The 19659-nt window shown below is 44.6% G+C and overlaps 1 protein-coding gene across 1 annotated transcript; it reads right to left on the bottom strand.

The window, feature by feature from the left end:
• Positions 1-491: 491 nt before the first annotated feature.
• Positions 492-11254, bottom strand: LOC118216269 (somatostatin receptor type 5-like). Its single transcript, XM_035397359.1, has 3 exons — positions 10656-11254; positions 3432-4649; positions 492-2971 (listed from the first exon to the last, which is right to left on the bottom strand). The coding sequence occupies exons 2-3, from the start codon at positions 4524-4526 to the stop codon at positions 2921-2923; spliced, it is 1146 nt and encodes a 381-aa protein (XP_035253250.1). The 5' UTR covers positions 4527-4649; positions 10656-11254; the 3' UTR covers positions 492-2920.
• Between the last annotated feature and the right edge of the window lie 8405 nt (positions 11255-19659).

Below are 19659 nucleotides of genomic sequence, written 5' to 3'. Positions count from 1 at the left end.
GAAGAGGCTATTGTTGTTTGTGAATCAACAGATTTTTGTTCACTCTGTGATGCTCGAACCACAGAGCTCTAAAATCAGAGTGAATCTTCAGAGTGAATTTATGAATGTACCCCAAGAAGAATTTGTTTTGTGGTTGATCATTCATCTGGGAAGTTGATAATGTTGAGCAAATCTGGCTCTTGAATGTACTTAAATTCAGAGCATTCTAAATATTCTGTTGCTATGTATCCTCCATCATGTCTTTCATGACCAGATGCATGATAAACAATAAAGGAGTGATACAAGTTTTTCCCTTGGAAATTTGTTTCTATGGTTTCCAGATAAATTTTGACAGATCAGTTAATAAATTTTCTGTTGAGGAACATTCTTTAATGATTCATTTTAACTACTGGGAAGGGAGATGTGTATTACAGATTGGTACTGTCAAATTGCAAAATTTATTCTTAAAAGCTTTATTAAACTCTCTCAGATGACCTCAAAAGGAATGAAAACTCACGTCTCGTGCCTCCCATCTGTGCACTGCATATAATTTGCAGAAAATTAGACCCACTGTTAAAAGCAGAGAGAATTTTGCTCAGTGATTTTTTAGTCCATTACAATTTTATTCAAACTGAAGCAGAACAAAATTTTTCGCCAAAGATATTTGCCAAAGGTATCCCTGCAATCCACCCTGTAACTGAAATTTATGTATGAATCTGGAATCCTATTCGTAACCACTAAAACACTCTCTCCACACATATACATGCTAACATATACTACAAGTTGGTTGTCGCAAAACACATACTGTACATACACACAAACAAATACACATTCTGCCACAGAAGTAAAAAAAATACAGCAACACTTGCCTCACTTGTTCAAAGTATTTACATATGCAAGACCAAGAGCGAACACCGGGCAACTCCAAGTCCCCACACATATTAAAATTCATTAGGAGAAGTGGGATGTGGATTTACCCAACTGTAGCACGACTTCATTCAGAGTGGGTTTCATTTATTACAATTTCCACATAAACCACAAACACACAGAACACAGTAGCCACACACATCACAAAGAGGCATGTGACTATTTGTGCCAGAAGATTTATGGATTCAAAAAGTTCTCTGCACAAAGAACATTCCACACAACTTTAGTAGAAGAAAACAACCATGGCCTTTTGAACTTCACATTTCTGTCCTTTGTCCATCTCCCCACACGATACATGCTTGACAAGACAAAACAAATTTAACTAAAAAAAGAAAAAAAAAAAAGAAGGCCCATTATATTCACATAACTAAGACACAAAACTGTGATTTTGAAATAATTCCAACAGAAAGGAAAAACAATAACGACCACCACTTAACACAGCCGACTGACCGCAACAACGGTGTGAATAAATGCATTTCATAACCTGTTTATAATGTCTGCTCCTTATGAATGCACGCATTCCAAGCGTGGAGGAGAACATCAGAACAGGCGGTACATGTAACATTGTAAAGTCAAAGCACAACAGAGCACTGAAACTGTTAGGAGAGCGATGCCACGTGGGGGGGGGGGATATGTTAGAAAGTCTGATCCTGTGTAGGGCAGGAACCAGCCCTGTCCCTACAGGTCTCTGTGACCATCCTTAGCCAGCCAAGTCCTTGGGGAAGAAAATGTGCATGTGAGAGAGAGAACAAGGACCTCACGGCGACAAGCGGCGCCGCGTGAGAAGATCGCCGGCTCTGCCGCGGCTTCTGAAGACCGGCCAGGACCGGCCAGGCCATGAGGGCAGTCTGACAGACCGGCCAGGCCGCGAGGGCAGTCTGACAGACCGGCCAGGCCGCGAGGGCAGTCTGACAGACCGGCCAGGACCGGGCCAAGCCGCGAGGGCAGTCTGACAGACCGGCCAGGCCGCGAGGGCAGCCTGAGCAGAGCCGCGGGTGTAGCCGTCTCAGCTAACGGCTCTCAGCGGGCGCCGAGACGCAAAAGTTCTGTGAACATCGGCGAGGAACAAACGGGGTGCGACACACGGCTTTAACCTCAGGGACTCCAAACACCGCAGCGAGACGTGCACTTCCAAACACCGCAGTGAGACGTGCACTTCCAAACACCGCAGTGAGACGTGCACTTCCAAACACCGCAGCGAGACGTGCACTTCCAAACACCGCAGTGAGACGTGCACTTCCAAACACCGCAGCGAGACGTGCACTTCCAAACACCGCAGTGAGACGTGCACTTCCAAACACCACAGTGAGACATGCAGTTTCTTTCATTCATTGAATGTACAGTAACTGCCAGAAATAAAAGACAAGAATGGACAAGAAACTTCACCGAAACAACAGAAAAGGCACTGTCTGCTAAGGTCTCAATGGATGTGATTTTGCGTTGTTACATTAGGGTTTGGGACGATGGGTGTCGCCACATTGCGGGGTCTTTCAAATTAAAATTTTGTTTGAGAAGGGGCAGGGAGCTTCATGATGATGCTTATAAAGGCCGCAAAGTCAGGAAAATAAAGATGATGTAACGTAATTCACACTCACATGAGCAGAAACAACAATCAGTCTGTGACTTTTACACCATCGTTCATTTTGAGAGAATCATGCATACCAGATGCAAACCAAAATTTGTGTCTGTGAGTGCGTCTTCTTTGAATCGCATATGTACTGTATATGAAGATATCCACGCACATTTGAGAGATATCTACAAACACATTTTTATCTGTTCCATTCGCTTGAAGATTGGCGCAAAGTCTGTCTAATTCTTCCTCATTTCGCAGACATCACTGCCAGGGGGGCATCACAGCAAAGTTATTTGTGAATGAACACCGGGGGGAAAGGGGTCTGTGCAGACCTCAGCAACCTACAGGAAGTGGATCAGTGTCTTCACTTCCTGCTTACCATTGTTTAAGGTCAGAGGTCAGGTTGGCAAGCCGGTGAAGGATGCTTCTGGGCTGCGCAGCTCATAACTTTGACTGGTCAATAGCCAGTGGTTCCTCAGATGGTCCCTGCACCTGCAAAGACAGCATTGAATGTTTTTGTTGAACCCAAACCAAGTCCAGCTCCAAACCAAAAGCCACAAATTAATGAAATATATTCAAATGGAAAAGTTATATTGGATGATCAGCATGTCTTTCAGTGTGAGGTGAACAGAGAGAACATACAGCATAATTTCTGTGTATCATGTTTTTCCTCTGTATACCCTGAATATATATATGCATACACTAGAATTCAAAGCAAAAATCAACAAGAACAACTATGGTAACACATACACACATCTGACAGATACCGCCACAACACTGAGTCTTGCCAATAGATAAGATTTCAGATTTTTTTAAAAGCGGAAACAAAACATTTACGCTTACTCCTGAATAACGTGTTCATATGAGCCCTCACTGTGGACAAATGGGAGCAAAAAATTTTTTCCATCTCTCTCTCCATTGCTTCACAGTCAGGGACGTGGACGTGACGTACCTGGCTGTTCTGCACGTGGTTTTTTAAGTCGTGGTTCCTCAAGGGCACGATGGTGTTGGTCTCCTTGGTCTGCTGCGTGGTGGCGTTCCCGTTCTCCGGCCTGCCGGTCCTGCTGATGCACAGCGCCCTGCGGAAGCTCTGCTTGAAGTTCTCGGACAGGAAGCCGTACAGCAGCGGGTTGGCGCAGCTGTTGACGTAGGTGAGGATGACGGAGAAGAAGTAGACGCCGGCCGTCACGTTGTTCTCGGGCAGGATGGAGACCAGGTTCACCATGTTGATGAAGAAGAAGGGCAGCCAGCAGAGGACGAAGACCACCACCATGATCACCACCATGCGCGTCACCTTCCTCTCCGACCGCCGGCGCGTGGTGAAGCCGGCCCGCACCCGCGCCGACTTCACCTTGAACACGATCAGCAGGTAACACATGCAGATGACCAGCAGGGGGCAGAAGAACCCCAAGGTGGCCGTGTAGAGGATGAAGGCCATGGACCAGATCTCCTGAGGCTCTGGCCAGCTTAAGTTGCAGGTGTTCAGCTCATCCTGAACTTTTAAGAAGATGATGACGGGCAGCATGGCCACGATGGACAGCGTCCACACCAGGGCGTTGATGATCTTGGCGACCCGTGGCCGTCGCCAGCGGACGCTCTGGATGGGGCGGACCACGGCCAGGTAGCGGTCGATGCTCATGACCGTCAGGCAGAAGATGCTGGTGAACTGGTTGATGGAGTCGGCCGTCATGACAACGCGGCAGAGGAAGGAGCCGAAGGGCCAATAGGAGAGCACGTTCTGCGTGGTGATCAGGGGGAGGCCCAGGATGTAGAGCTCGTCGGCCACCGCCAGGTTGAGGATGTACAGGTTGGTGACGGTCTTCATCTTGGCGTAGCGCAGGATGACGTAGATGGCCAGCGTGTTGCCCGTCAGGCCCAGGATGAACACGGTGAAGGAGATCACCGCCGTCACCATGGTACTGCTGCTCTGGAAGGGCACAGTCGTGCCAGATCCATTCGTGGAGACATTGGCCACAGAGCTGCCAACTACGGGGGAGGCTGTGTGGTTGAGTTTGTCAGCAAGAGACACAAAGTCTAAGATCTCCATATTGTCAGGGGAGTGTAACTGAGTTGATGAGGTGAGGGGCAGGGATGGAGAAGGAGGAGGAGGGCAGCGAGTGGGGACAGGAGAGCGTCAGCTTCTTTGTCGTGGGAGCCTATGCAAGCACAGCTGAAAATAGAAATGGGAGAAAAAGACACAGTGTGACACAAGCCACAGTATATGCAGGCCTGTTCAACGAAGGGCGTATCTGTTACGGTTCTGTGGCATCACCTTACAAGAGGAAAGGCCGCTTTGCACCATGTACCTACTGAAGGGCCCGGGTGGACACAGGAGCATCCACCCACCGTGATGCTATGCACGCTTGCACGTGATTGGCCATCAGGACACCGCAGCGTCACAGAGAATACACCCCAGCTTTCATCTACGTTTCAAACTAAGCCATTTAACAGACATAATTGTAACCTGCTTAAGTCCAAAGCAACTTAACGCGTATTATATTTTTTACATACAATCTGTTAATACAGCTAGATATTTCACTGAAAATTACCTTGTTCAAAGGCACAACAGCAGCACTCCAACTGGGAATCAAACCTGTAACCTTTCACTGGCAAGCTCAGTTCCCTAATCACCATACTTCACTGCTGCCCTGAAGTCCCACGCCCCAGAATTTGAGGTACAGTTTACTGCACTGCAGTGTTAGCGTAACAGAACACATTGAAAGAAAAAAAGGATTTTTCTTGTCAGTCTTTCAGTAATTTTCACCCTACTCCACAGTCTGCACTGGATGAACCCAGTGCAGGTTCAATATCAGCGGCAGACAGAAAGAGGAAAACATTTCTTTCAGGTCGGTTGTGCCTTTATGTAATAAAACGCAGAAACTCAACACCTTCGGCGTCAGCGCTTTTAACCTGATGAAGTTTTTGAGTCCAGGTGTTCTACTGTTAGGTGCAGGTCAGGCGTTTCTCTACTACTCAGCAGATTAGACAGGCGGGAGTCCAAACACAAAAAGAGCTTCCCTCATGCATGCACTGTCTTTTATAAAATGTTCTATTTCATTGTTAAGGGCTTCCAATGTGCATTAGATTGCCTCTGTGTTGGTTGTGTTCTCCAGTGACATTTTTACATTAAAAAAAAAAAAAAAGATTTAACCAAACCATGTCAAACCGTTACCATTCATTCTTCTGGCTTCATCAGCTGTGACAAGAATCTAGGACAACTATAAATGTTTTATACGTATTCTATCATACATCTCATACAAGGACTATAGCCTCTCCTCATGAATATCACGTAGTGGTTTAATAGATTAGCTGCTACGAAGAGTGGCACCTGACCCTCACTCAGTTTTGCACCCTGGGAAGACCAGACCTGGAAAAACAGAGAGGTTATTTCTCGTTAGTGCGCCAGGGTAGCCGAAGCTTTCAGAACAGGACCCGAGTAAAAAGCCCCAGACCGTCTAGCCGCGGGAGGATGGACAGTCCAGGGCGGATTAGCAGGACACGGTATGCCCGTCAGGCGTGGGTGAAGCGGCAGGGGTAATTCATTTATCTACTGCTCTGGCTAACAAACAACAGGGCTCCCACTCAGAGAGACTGACATTTTCCATGGCTTCTCAAAGCCACTTTAAAGACACACGTCTGAATTTCAAGGATTTCTCTTTGTTCAATGATCAACATTCATTTCGGCTGTATTTTGCCGTTATGCTGTTATTTTCTGCAAGGTCTAACTATCATTTTGAAGTCCATTATTTTGAATTTGCTCTTTATCAATAAATGTATACTTCACCCTCCAGCTAACCGATGGATTCTGTTTGTGGGATTAATGTGCAAATCAGTGAGCTGTCCAGTGACTAAGAGTAGCGTTATCAGCACACTGATATTTTGAGGTTTGACAGTAAGAGACATCATGTTAACAGAGTTCGAATAATGAGTAGTTTTTCAGGATTAAGATATACTACATTTCCGAAAGTATGTGAACACCCCGTCTAATTAGTGGTTTCGGCTATTCCAGCTATGCCAATTGCTAACAGGTGTATAAGATCAAGCATACAGCCATGAAATCTCCATTGACGAACACTGGCAGTAGAATGGGTTGTACTGAAGAGCTTAGTGACTTTCACCATAGCACTGTCATAGGATGCCACCTTTCCAAAAAGTCAGTTCATCAAATTTCTGCCCTGCTAGACCTGCCCCAGTCAACTGTAAGTGCTGTTATTGTGAACCTGAAATGTATAGGAGCAACAATAGCTCAGCCACAAAGTGGTAGGCCACACAAGCTCACAGAACAGGACCACTGAGTGCTGAAGCGTGTAGCGCATAAAAATCATCTGTCCTCGGCTGCAAAACTCACTGAGGAGTTCCAAACTACCTCTAGAAACAGTGTCGGCACAAGAACTGTTCATTAAGAGCTTCATGAAATGTGTTTCCGTGGCCAAGCAGCCGTACACAAGCGTAAGATCACGGTGCACAATGCCAAGCATCGGCTGGAGTGGTGCAAAGCAAACCGCCATTGGACCCTGGATCAGTGGAAACACATTCACTATCTAAAGAATCTATTTCAGATACTCCTAGAGCAATGGAGTATCTATACAAGCATTCAGTATAGAAGCACTGGAGTATCTATTCAAGCATTAACCTGAGGCACTGGAGAATATGTTTTAAAGTCCAGGAAACTGAAATATGTCAATTATTTGCTAATGTGTTGTTTTAACACATTTTTTCATTTTAAAAAAACGGCCGAGAAACATTTAAAAATTAAAAAGATTTTTTTTTTTTTAAACATATAAAAGCCCTGTGCTGAGATCAGCTTCCTTTCCCTCTTGGCTTAACAATAGGTTTTCAGTGGGCAGGGTTAACTGGGTATTAGTTACGTAACAAAAACCTTTCCAGTGAAATCTTTTCTACATGAAATATGTAAATGACGCTCTTCCCGCTTTTGTGCAGGTAAGCAAACTAAGTTGAAAATGCCTCAACATTGCCCCTTCTTTGGATGCAGACAAAAAAATTCATTTTATTCCTTTCCACAAAACTGAAAAGACCACCCAGAAATGAGTTTTATTTCTGGAGCCCACAGGCACTGCAATATAACAAGTACAGTTAGTATTTGCAGTGCCCATTTTCGCCAGAAATGTGATAGATCGGTAAGTAGGCTACTGTTAGCTAACAATAAAATAGCTTTCAAGCTTAGACATGTGGAATCAAAGAGTTTTATTCAGGCGTAATGTCTGGACTTTAAGAGTCTAATGTTAGTGTACAGTAGCTCAGTGTTATAATGTTATTACACATTTAATGATCTTCAGGTTTAACTATATGATGGTTTATGTTGCTTTTTCAGTTTTGTCTGGTAGTGTAAGCTCACTGCCCTAACCAGCTCTGACCTAGTTAGCGATGAGGAATGGTTTACATATGACTGTCTAACGGATATGAACGCAGGATACACACCCACCCTGTCTTTATCTGTTGAACAGGTCACCATAATCTAATGGTGTTTATTCCCATTTAATGAGAATAATTGGGTTAAAAACTTGAAAGTAATATTAACAAGATAATCAATTGTTACTTCTGGGGAACATAACCACAATTTGAATCCAGCTGCTTGAACCTTTAAGAATGCAAATTGTCTTTAAGGCACCCGCAGTAAATCATGTTTAGGCACTCAAGCGCTCATCTAGAGACACAAATCACATTCTCAGTTCACACAATCCATGAACACAGCTGGATGTTAATACCTTGCTCTGAGGGGCAACGGGAGCGCCCCCTACTGGGAATCGAATGCACGGTTCCCCAAACATGCTACGCTGCACCTCCTGAAGACCCAGTGATGAACGGTGTTTCAGAATGACGAGACGCTGCCCGGTGCAGCTGGGCGCTCCGTGCCTAACCTCGGGTGGAGAAATCGGAGAGCTCTGGAAAAGCCAGTCGGGTAAAGGTCCGCGCGATTTGTTGCAACAATACGAGCGGTGACGTTTGAAGGCAGTGAACCGTGCTTCAAAACACAGAGATGCCGTTGCTCCTGCAATCCTCTGTTGTGTGTGTAAACATCACTTCTTTCCCTCTCGAGGTCAGCGGTAAAGTGGCGAATGGACTCGGGGAACTCTCTGCGACGCCCCAACATTGGACTCAGCGTCATTTTGGGGGGGGGGAGGGCGGACGGGGGGCAGAATTTCAGTATTATCGTCAAGGATTCACGGCTTCGGTGTGAATGGTGCCAGTGAAATATCCTGCTGTATTAACTGTGGTGTATAAAAATATAATCTGAGCAAGTCACTCTTGATGAGAGCTTCTGCGAAATGCCAAAAATAAAAATGCATTTTCAACACCCTACTTAAAAACGTAGCAATTTGCTGGAAGGTGAAACTGAATCAAAGTTAATCTCTGGGAAATGAATGTACTTACTGCAGACTGCAAACGCTACACAGTACATATGACTACAATAGAAATTCAGTTACAGACTTTTAGCATTTGGTGCCACTGTCAGTGAATGCGTGTCAGTGTTATGAGTCAGTGAATTGAAAAACTGCAATAAGGTTTCAGTGAACTACTGCAGTAAAAGCAAGTTCGGATGATGTATTCTTTATGAATGCACACTTTCTACTTTCATCCAAACGTTTTGATGACTAATTATTAAGATTAACCTGCAGCCATTTTTTTAAGTAAGAAAAAAGACTACAAGATATAAATAACTTAATTCCAGGAAAGGGTTCCTTTCCATGTTAGCCAAGATTTAACATAATTAGAGTCTTCATAATGATATGGTTCTGTAAGCAAATAAATAGAAAAGAGAAAAATGTCCAGTATTAATGAACTATGAGAGGACATTTTACTCAAAACAATAACTCTGATGCCTACTGGACTCTAACAGTGAACACTTTACTGTGTAGTTAGGAGATATCACGCTTGAGACATGTTGGAGCATGTTATATTAAGATAGTTAAACAAATGTTTAAATCAACATACAATATAATCAAAGCAACAACTGCGTCGTGTTATAAAAGCGAAAAGGCCAATGTTGAACGCTATATTGCAGTAGTCAAATGCGCGCGGTTGCGCAACTGACTGAGTGTACCTCCGCGCGAGTTGGCATTTCTCCTGGTCTTCGGATTTCTTTATCCCATGATTTGGCTGCTTTGGGGATCGAGCGCTGTTCACATGCTACACTGATTTGGTTCTTTTTTCTTTCTTTTTATTTTGCTTAAGAACAAATTCTGTAAAGAAACAATGGTCTAAACGCGCACGTCTATGCAAACACTGAACCAATACCTGATGTAATAGGAAAGAATAGTACTTTAATTTAGCTTTTTACTAGCTCACCCGAATGAAAATTTAGACACCTTACAATTAAACTCCAAACATTTATATGAATCACATTTAAATATATATAAATTCCCTAATCATAAAAGCATGACGTAAGCTGTTGGCTATAGCCTCTATGATACTTGAGCCACATCATAATGTCCAGTTATCTGCCTAGTACTCTAATTCTAGCGAACGAGAAGCCGTTTATTTTGCCGAAAAGTAATATTTTCAACCTGCCTGAACTCTCCTTGGCAGTCATGAAGAACTGGGCGTTTGGGTTGTCCTTACAGCTGTGCCAGATGTTTGACGCTGTGATGACATGCGTACTAGGACATGAGCTCAATATGTCATCAAATATTTAAACAGAAGTCAAACGGAATTATTCACGTAAAATTAGAATATTCAATAAAACTGGCCAAAAGCGGTCACACGAGAAGCCACCGGGTTTGCCGTCCATTTTTGCCACTTAAATTGTGCGAGCGTTTGGTGTCAACACATGAAACAAACTAAACAATATATACCAAACATTCATAATCATTGCCTATATTTGCAAAAGGTTTATTCCGGAGGAATATTAAACGTTAAAACGCTATGAATCAAATGTCATTCCAAAAAAGAAATAGACGTGAGCCCGAATAAAGTTGAATGAGATTCGGATATATACATGTATTTCCATCTCACTGAAAACCAGGTGAAAATCAGTTCTAACAACTGGTTATGTTTCGCGTTGACACATCTGCCTCCTTGAATATACAAGCAACTACAAAATGAATCGTAAAAAGGCCAGTAATTTATATAGCCTAAATACATTCATCTAATTTGGAAAATATTGCACAATTACATATGATTTTATTTTATAATGCAAATTCAAAATTAAAATTACCTTTTTCCTTCCGAATGTTGTTCTTAGTTCTCCGCAACATGCCCATTGGTCCCATACGTGTTTCCATGGTTTCTCAACGCGAAATTCTCACCCGTTTCACTCGAATCCGCAGGTCAGGGGTGGCTACGGTTGGAGCTTGGGCAGGATGAGGACAGCCTTGGGTTCGACTCGATTTCTGAGCCGTTCCTATCAACTCAACTGATATCCCTTCTCAATTCCGAGTACGCCTTTCTCTGAGACGCGCAACTGGAGCATTCAACTTACAAAAAGTGCGCAAACTTCCAACTGCCTGTTGCGTCACCGGTCGCCTAACTACGTTAATTTATGGTTTTAAATGTATGTGTTACAAGCGCGTGTTATATTATGATACAAATGTGTGTTCTACTTTTATTTCCAAACTGAGTTTCGGTAGCGGGCACTGGTAAGCGCTGCGTAAAGTTTCCCTGTGCATACGAAGCGCATTCTCGTACTCCCGCACTGTGACGGAGGCTGGCTACTGCCCTGGTATTTATCACCGAGGTACGTAAGTCACGGGGTTTTTCTGCAGGTTTCACCTTTTCTCGTCGCGATGTGCCAGTAGCGCGCTCCTTCCCAAGCACCACGAGATCACCTGCTGCATGGGATGCCGAGTAGCTCTGACTTTCGTAGTATGTAGTAGTATTTAGTGTACTGTATACTATCCCGCTCAGTTACTACATAGATGACTGAACAGCAGGTCTGCGGAGCGTTCATTAAGCAAACAGCAAGGACTCCGAGCAGTCATGTGATGAAGCGATTAGCTGTATCCTCACTAGTTAGTTTTACTGCACGTTTGGGAATATCTTCATTTTAAATAAAGGAAAATCACCGTCCTGTCACCGTTTGAGGCCGCATTTTTTTTTACATCATATTCCTAAAGTAAATAATAACATTTATTGTTAATGACATTTATGCTTAAATTCTACTGAGCATTCCACTGACATATTTTGTTATGTGAATTGCATACTTTTCAGATGGCAGTGCTTTTCTGGCAGCAGCAGAGCAAAGTCATTGTGCTGGCACAGTTGGCACAGGTAGACTGAAGGTGCTCAATCAACCACAATACTCACAAATAGATGAGGACAAGCCTATTTCTTAGGCTACACTACAGCTGATTATGTACCACCCCGAGAGGCTTCCAGTCACCGTTCACACTGGCATGGCCAGGACTCTATACAGACTTGTGCTAAGAACCCATTCTTTAACGGGACATGCCACTTAACAGCGTCAAAATACAGTGTAAGAGTGCACTTTTATAAAAAGAAGGACATATTTATCCAAATATAGCTTTTATGATTCCCGATGGGTCTCTGAAATGAGACGTACAGTATTTTTCACACATACATACACACACGCACACACATTCATACACATACACATGTATATGCTCCTGCTCTCATCTGTCCCTCTTTTATCTTGATCCAAACCCTCTCTCTCCCCATGGTCCTCTGTGTAGAGTCATGCAGAGGCCAGGCCAAAACTATCAAAAATGTTCCAAAATGCAGCATTCTCCAAACTTCACTGGAAACAGAAACTGGCTCTCTTTTACCCCCTGGTGGTCAAATAGGATACTGCATAATCAAGAGAGAGCCGACTGAACAGTTCTTTACGCAAAAGACACAGACACGCAGGAAAAGAGATACAGAGGAATTGTTTTGCTAGAATGACGGATGAAGAACACTAGAACAATAGCTCTTTAGCAGAGACAATGATGTTCAGGTTATACGTTTACTTTCAGTTCATCAAATGATGGAATGAGTGAGAGATTGAGAGATAGATAGATAGACAAGGCTGTCCTGCCATGCAGAGATGTGACTGGGTGAGATGAGAGGTTTTCGGAGACCCTGGGCACAATGTTTTGAGCCTGGTACAAGGTGCTACATTTAAACATGCCAAGAGAAATAACTATATTAGTCATCCTGCCAGTATGACAAATGAACATACGGAGTAACAAGACAGCCTTATTAGTGCTTTTACATACGATTTACAAAGAACAAAACATACAGATTTTTTTTCATTATTTTGCTGTCAGTTTTGACCTTTCATGATCTTCATGGTCTTTGTGAGATTGCCTGTAGCATAAGCAGTAACTACATCTTATCAGTTTGCGAAGTAATTGGGAATAGGTGACAAGGAGACGTCATTTGTTGAATGTCATGCCTGCTCAAAATCACAAGATACCTCCTCTGCATGATCTCTGGCTTGAACACAAATCTCAAACCAAATTTTCTCATGTCATTCCTGCAAGACCTGCTTTAGTGTGACACTGGCAGGCATACAGAAACACCCCACCCTCATCTCTGTCTCACACACACACACACACACACTCCCACACCATACACATACACATACACACACTCCCATGCTCACTCTCACACACACACACACACACACACACACACACACAGATACACACAAACACGCATATACACAGAAGCACACTGCCATGCTCACTCACACACACATCACACCATACACACACAGACATACACACAAGTCCACGCACATACACACATACACATATAAACCCATACACACACACACACACACACACACACACGCATACAGCAAAACATGTACGTGCAAATAGGGTAGACACACACAAACACAAACACACACACGTACCGCTGACTCACACAGGCACACATCGTTCCCACGGCCGCACCAGGGAAATATCTATATGGGTTGAGAGCTGGCCACCCAGCAGACTGCAGTGCAGTCTCACCCATTCCAATCAGACCAGGGCCAGTCTTCATGTCAAGGAGATGAGGTGACACAGAATAGGGAACAGGCTGCTCCGGAGTAGCACAGAAGTTTCTGTTCATTATTACAAAGTTATTCTCCTTCCTAACTGGAAATGTGCTCCATGGCCACCTCCATCTCCTGGAATAATGGCAAGAAAATGCTTTTTTTTCTGACCCATGCCACCTAAATCAACGTACCTCATGTGCCATGTGAATGACACATAATGATATGTCTCATCTTACCCTGGTTGTTTTTCCTTTTCTGAATTATCCATCTTCCCACTCTTCCTATTCACATCACCTCTGACTGGCAGCCAGTGCTGCTGCAGCTTTCAACATTCCAATTTCCCACGATATAATGGAATTTTCTTTTACCTTGACATTCTGCAACACTCCTCATTTTATGTGTGTATGTGGTGTGTGTGTGTGTGTGTGTGTGCATGGTGTGGTGTAGTATGTGGTGTGTGTGTATGTGTGTGGCGAGTGTGTGTAGATCTGTGTGTGTGTGTGTGGTATAGTATGGTATGTGGTGTGTGTGTGTGTGCACGCATTTGTGTGTGTGTGTGTTGTAGTATGTGGTGTGTCTGTGTGTGACGTAGTATGTGGTGTGTGTGTGTGTGTGTGTGCATGGTGTAGTATGTGATGTGTGTGCATCGTGTGGTTTAGGATGTGGTGTGTGTGTGTGTGTGCAAGGTGTAGTATGTGGTGTGTGTGTGGTGTAGTATGGGATGTGGTGTGTGTGTGTGTGCATGGTGAGTGTGTGTAGATCTGTGTGTGTGTGTGTGTGTGTGTGTGTGTGTGGTGTAGTATGGTATGTGGTGTGTGTGCATGTGCGTGTGTGTGCATGGTATGTATGTGTGATTATTTGTTTGTGTGCCCGCATTTGTGTGTGTGTGTGTGTGTGCTTATGGGTGTTCACCTGCACTCTGTTTACATTGATTTATAGTCCGTTTGTGAGTTTTAAATGGCTCTAGATTACCAGGTCTGTTGAAAGAATGAATATTAATGTGAATGCATGTGTCTGAGTGTATGTGTGCGTGCACTTCCGTGCGCATATTGGTGAGTGCACCACACATGTCTAGACATTGCAGGTGCGGCCAGTGGAGGATCTGGGCCTGGATAGTCCCAGGTTCAGCTCTAGTTGAGCATGAACAGGGAAGCTATGCTTGGTGAACGCCTGGACCAAAAGAAGCCCTCACAGCAGTCACCTGATCGTCTCTTACTGGCCCCTTTTCCAGATCCTGGAACCGTAAAGGCCTTGTGGAACTGAACTTCTCTAGTATTCTCATCCTACCGGGAACCTATGATCTCACACCCAAATAAGGAATTGAACTTCACAAAGACAAACAAAAACACAGTGTTTATACATTCTTGGAAGAAGTAGCCATGACAGGGTTGGGGGTCGGTGTGGGGGATGGGTGTGAGCAGGGTAGGGGGGTGGATGTGGGCAGGGTAGGGGGCATGGGTCTGAGCAGGCGGTAGGTACAGGTAGGGTGGGTGGGTGGGGTGGTTCGGGCAGGGTGGGGGGTTGAGTGCATAGGGTAGGCATGCTGGGTGTGAGTAGGACAGTGGGGTGGGTGTGGGCAGGGTGGGGGGCATGGGTCTGAGCAGGGGGTAGGTACTGGTAGGGTGGGTGGGGGGGTTTGGGCAGGGTGGGTGGGTATACAAAGGGTAGGCAGGGTGGGTGTGAGCAGAGTAGGGGGGTGGATGTGGGCAGGGTAGGGGGCATGGGTCTGTGCAGGAGGTGGGTACAGGCAGGGTGGGTGGGGGGGTTCAGGCAGGGTGGGGGGTGAGGACAGGATCGGGGGGTGGTGGACACTGGTCACAGCCATTTCAGATACGAGGGAGCATCGTCTCACACAGAGATGAGAGCCAGACCTAGCAGGCATCTCACGATGTTCCCAATGTTCTCTGAGCGGACTCAAGGAGAACATCAGGCAGAAGCAGATCGGTCCCTGTCCCTCAGGCGTTACCCTGTGTGTGGATTAACTGCTCTACTGAATCTCTTCCACATTCCGTACACACAACAATTTCTGCATGTTTCCTTCAAAAAAAAATTTTTCCTTTTTCATTTTCTTTTTGTTTTTTGGAAACTTTGTTCACAAAATTCAAACCAATATGAAGGTACCACTGGAAAGATGGCCTTGGAAAGATTAGATTTTCTATGAGAGTGTACACCGCTCCCAGTACAGATTAGGGTAGATATCGTGATATAAATGTATTTATGAGATGCTGGTGAACCTTGGGCAACAGCAACAAACCAGGTCATTTCAGTAATATCATCGCACAACCACAGCTATAAATAAAGCATTTGCCGGCAATAAGGGAAACCTTGTTTACAAACCCAGTGTAGCGGGATAATATGGCCATATTACCCCGTATATTACCACACGCTCATAATATCAGCACACATGGTCAAAATAAATAAGATTCATAAATCATTCAATTGTTATTGCACGTATACCCAGTGCAAGAGTTTGCCATATTAATGTCACCTCATAGTAGCCCAGCATCTTCAGCTGTTCAGTTATAATCATAAGCAAAAAACTGAGAGGCATAATTTACTGTATTCTTCAAAAGCATACTCCCATTAACATCACAGGATTATGTCAATAAACTGCCAAGTGCAATTACCACCTCGAAAATTTCAAATTAAAACTTTCACAGAACAGCATCTGGACAAGACTCAAGAGGGAAGGGTCTAAATTAAGTTTTCAGAACTTTTCGGGAGACATTTTGACAGATTGCAAAGTTCTCCCAACATCTGTTTGTAAACTTCAGCCACTTCACATCACAGTACACAACAGAGAAAAAGAACCGCTGTCCTCAATCAAGGCAACAGCTGAAGCTCAACACAAAAGCAAACTCAAACTCCTGGTGACATCACCGTGGTTTGAGCAGGCTCAACGGTCATTGGAAATTCAGTCATCGGGGCTTTCCAACAGGCAGGTCTCATTTATCAATCAGTATCAGCATCACATGAACATCTGTTGTCCTCCAAAGTTAAAGCAGAGCTTGGGATAAGAGTGGCAGCGTGAGCACGATCGGGTGTTCCAAATTGGCGGAAAAAATGGATAAGAACCTCATCATACCACAGCTGAGGAATCAGACATTATACGTAGACATGAGTCAGAGGAAGACATTTTACATGCATCTCAACTGGCAGATTTGTCAGTGGCCAACTTGACCTGCAGGGGTCACCGGTGCACCATGAGACGCTGCCATCCTGGCTGACTGAAACCCCTCCCATTCCTGGGCGATGCACCAGACACTAGCATGTTCTGGATGTGATTCCAGACCACAGGGCCCAGCCGTCCACTCAAACAGTGCATTAACAGAGTGAGCCACCCAACAACTCCACAACCTCTATCATAATAAACAACATAAACTCCCCCACCCTCCCCCCCCCCCCATGCTGGAGCCACACTGTTCTTTCACAACATCGCAGCCAAAGGCTCTATGTGGAAACTCCTTCTGTACCCTGAGGAATTATGGACGGCAGAAAAATAAAGTAAAGACTCGCCAAAACAAACGCATCCAAAAAAAAGTAAATGTACCATCCCATTTTCAAATATATTTGTCCCTATGGAGAACAATGCATACATTATCTTGTCAAGCTATTCACGGTGACTATCTGAGAAGCCAGCAAGACACAAAAAAAAAAAGCAAAGAAAAATAAATTAAGCACGCTCACAGGGAAAACAAGAACAGCAGCTGCTGAGTGTTTCCAGAGGGGTGCAGGGGGCGGGATATGAAATGTAAATCACAGCTATTTGAAAGTGGTCCCTGCTCTGAGAAAATTGTGCCTTTTGGCCCCTGTGTTTGCTAATAAACTGTGAAGAGCACAAGTGAGCCTGGCTGCCATTGCTTTTTGCAGGGGTTGCCGGCTTCAGCCGATGAAATTCACCAGAAGCACACACTCCGATGACTCAGGTGGCATGGCCCGCAAGGAGAGCCTGGGGCATTCAGCTGAAGAGCACGCGGGTGGGCTTTGATGGGCTAATTGCCACTAAGTGTTGTCTTCATTCACTTCAACCCATTTCACTGCCCCATTTACTTTTAAATAAGCCATAGAGACCGCAGCTTCTTTCTGTGTGTGAATGTGTGTGTGTGTGTGTGTGTGGGTGTGTGCGTATGAGTGCCTGTGTGTGTGCATATGTGTGTGTGTGTGTGTGTGTGTGCGTGAGTGCCTGTGTGTGTGCATATGTGTGTGTGTGTGTGTGTGTGTGCGTATGAGTGCCTGTGTGTGTGCATATGTGTGTGTGTGTGTGTGCAAGTGCACAGCAGGGCTTTGTCTGTACGTGTGCAACATGCAAGAGTGTGTATACGCATGCATGTCTGCGTATCTGTGCATCTGAGTTCACTTCACAAAACTCCTAATTAGTCAGCAACAGCCCGGACGAGCGCTACCCTCCGCTGACGGAGTTCAAGCGGTACGAAGAGACCCTAAAGGAGACCGCGTGCCCTCGCTTCCGGTCTGACCGAGGGACCTGTCTCACAAACTTCAGCTAAGAGGAGAACATTTTTCACTCCCCTCTGGGGAGCGGCGTAGCCCAGCGCCACACAAACGCAGACCGCTTACGTCTCAGAGGGGAGCGTCTCAGCGAGTCTCAATCCAGCAAGGGAGCTGCACTAAAAAGCGGCAGCACCGTTCTGGACGTCCTGTCAGGGCGGTCAGCCGAGCCGTGGTGTTTCATGGGGAGAGCCAGTACAAAAGAACGGGGAGGGGTTTCTGATCAGGAAAGAGTTTTTTTTTTTCCAGTGGGGTTCGAGAGAGAATGAATCAGAGACGCACTTTCTTGCCTTTCTAAAATATATTTCAGCTAGAATATTTCATAAAAAATAAGGCTGCGGTAGCTTTTCTCAAACAAATTACACCAAGTCTATTTTGCAAAAAAAAAAACATTTCATACATATTTTTATGTACCTGTTTGTTTTTTTTGTTATGAAGACCATGACAAAAAGGCCTGAAATGTGAGGAACGAGCATATTACTATTTATAGCATAATATATCATTTCCGACAGCATTAAAATTAAAAATGAACAAAAGGAGAACGCTTAGTGCATTGAGCCCAGAGTTATTTCGGTCTCGAATAATGATTAATAGCATTACTAGAAGCTTCTCTGGTCTTGTCTGATTCTGGAGGGGGTGGGGCTAGGCCTGCTGTCAATCACAGACCACACCCTACTTCCTGCTACTGACAGAGGTCTCTAAATGATTTGTTGTCATAGTGACACCAGCTTCTGCCTGTATGGGCTGGCACCTGCTGCTCAATGAAGCCCCCAAAAGAAAAAATCCATCTTCTTAAGTTAGCAAGTGGCATAAAAAAAAAAAAATAATAATACTAAAATAAGATATCGCAGCCAATCTATTCCTTTTTGTGTATTTGTGTTTACCTTAGAAATTACAATTGGTAAGCACAGGATTTTCAATTGACCAATCCACAGCCCCCCCCCTTCCATTTTTCTTTCTCTTTCTTTCCCTCTCACTCTCTGTCTCCCTCCCTTCTCTTTCTCTCTCCTTCTTTCTCCCTCTAAACGCACATATAAGCGCAGCAGTCCGCGCCAGGTTGGACACCGCTCAACATTCCATCGCATTCCAAACGGATCTGTCTCGCAGCCACGCCTCACTGGATAGGACAGGAGGAGGAGGAAGAGGAGGGAGGAGCTTCATCAAACTGACATCACTCTCATTTCCAGCTGCTTTATCTCCCAACAGGCAAACATGAGAATTGATAAGGGCTAAGATAAAGTTCAAAAAAAGGAAAAGAGATTCTTTAAGGTACCATGGCTACAAAGTTCACCGTCTCTGCTGGTTCATGTTCTGCCTGTTATTTATTTCTAAGTCTGTCTGTCAGTCTGTCTGTCTGCCTGCCTGTCTGTCTGTCTGTCTGTCTGTCTGTCTGTCTGTCTGCCGGTCTGTCTGTCTGTCTGTGCTTAGTTTATCTTTCTTTGTATCCTGGATAAACACAGCATGAGGTCTGCACAAGGTCAGTTCCAGACCGCTTTCTAAATTATCACAAGATACACTGCTTTTATCACCTCATGGATTTGACAGTAAAAGCAGTCTGCAAACACAAATGCAGTCAGCCTACCTGCCCACCTACCTGTCTGTACATCTGTCTGTCTGACTCTTTATCAGGCTGTCAGGCTCCGGCTAAACCCTAAATCACAGAAAGCTCTACGGAGTCAAATGAAAAGCAAGTAAGAACGAAACTTAAAAAAAAACTCCACATCAAGAA

Source organism: Anguilla anguilla, chromosome 17 (assembly GCF_013347855.1).
Source record: "Anguilla anguilla isolate fAngAng1 chromosome 17, fAngAng1.pri, whole genome shotgun sequence".
Taxonomy (NCBI): Eukaryota; Metazoa; Chordata; class Actinopteri; order Anguilliformes; family Anguillidae; genus Anguilla; species Anguilla anguilla.
This window is presented reverse-complemented; position numbering and strand designations above follow the sequence as displayed.

What these genes read in the sequence shown, in the direction of transcription:
- LOC118216269 (XM_035397359.1), bottom strand. Translation starts at nt 4,526, where the DNA reads ATGGAGATCTTAGACTTTGTGTCTCTTGCTGACAAACTCAACCACACA. An exon ending in ACCACGTGCAGAACAGCCAG is followed by an intron (nt 2,972 to 3,431) that starts GTACGTCACGTC and finishes CTGTCTTTGCAG; the next exon opens with GTGCAGGGACCATCTGAGGA.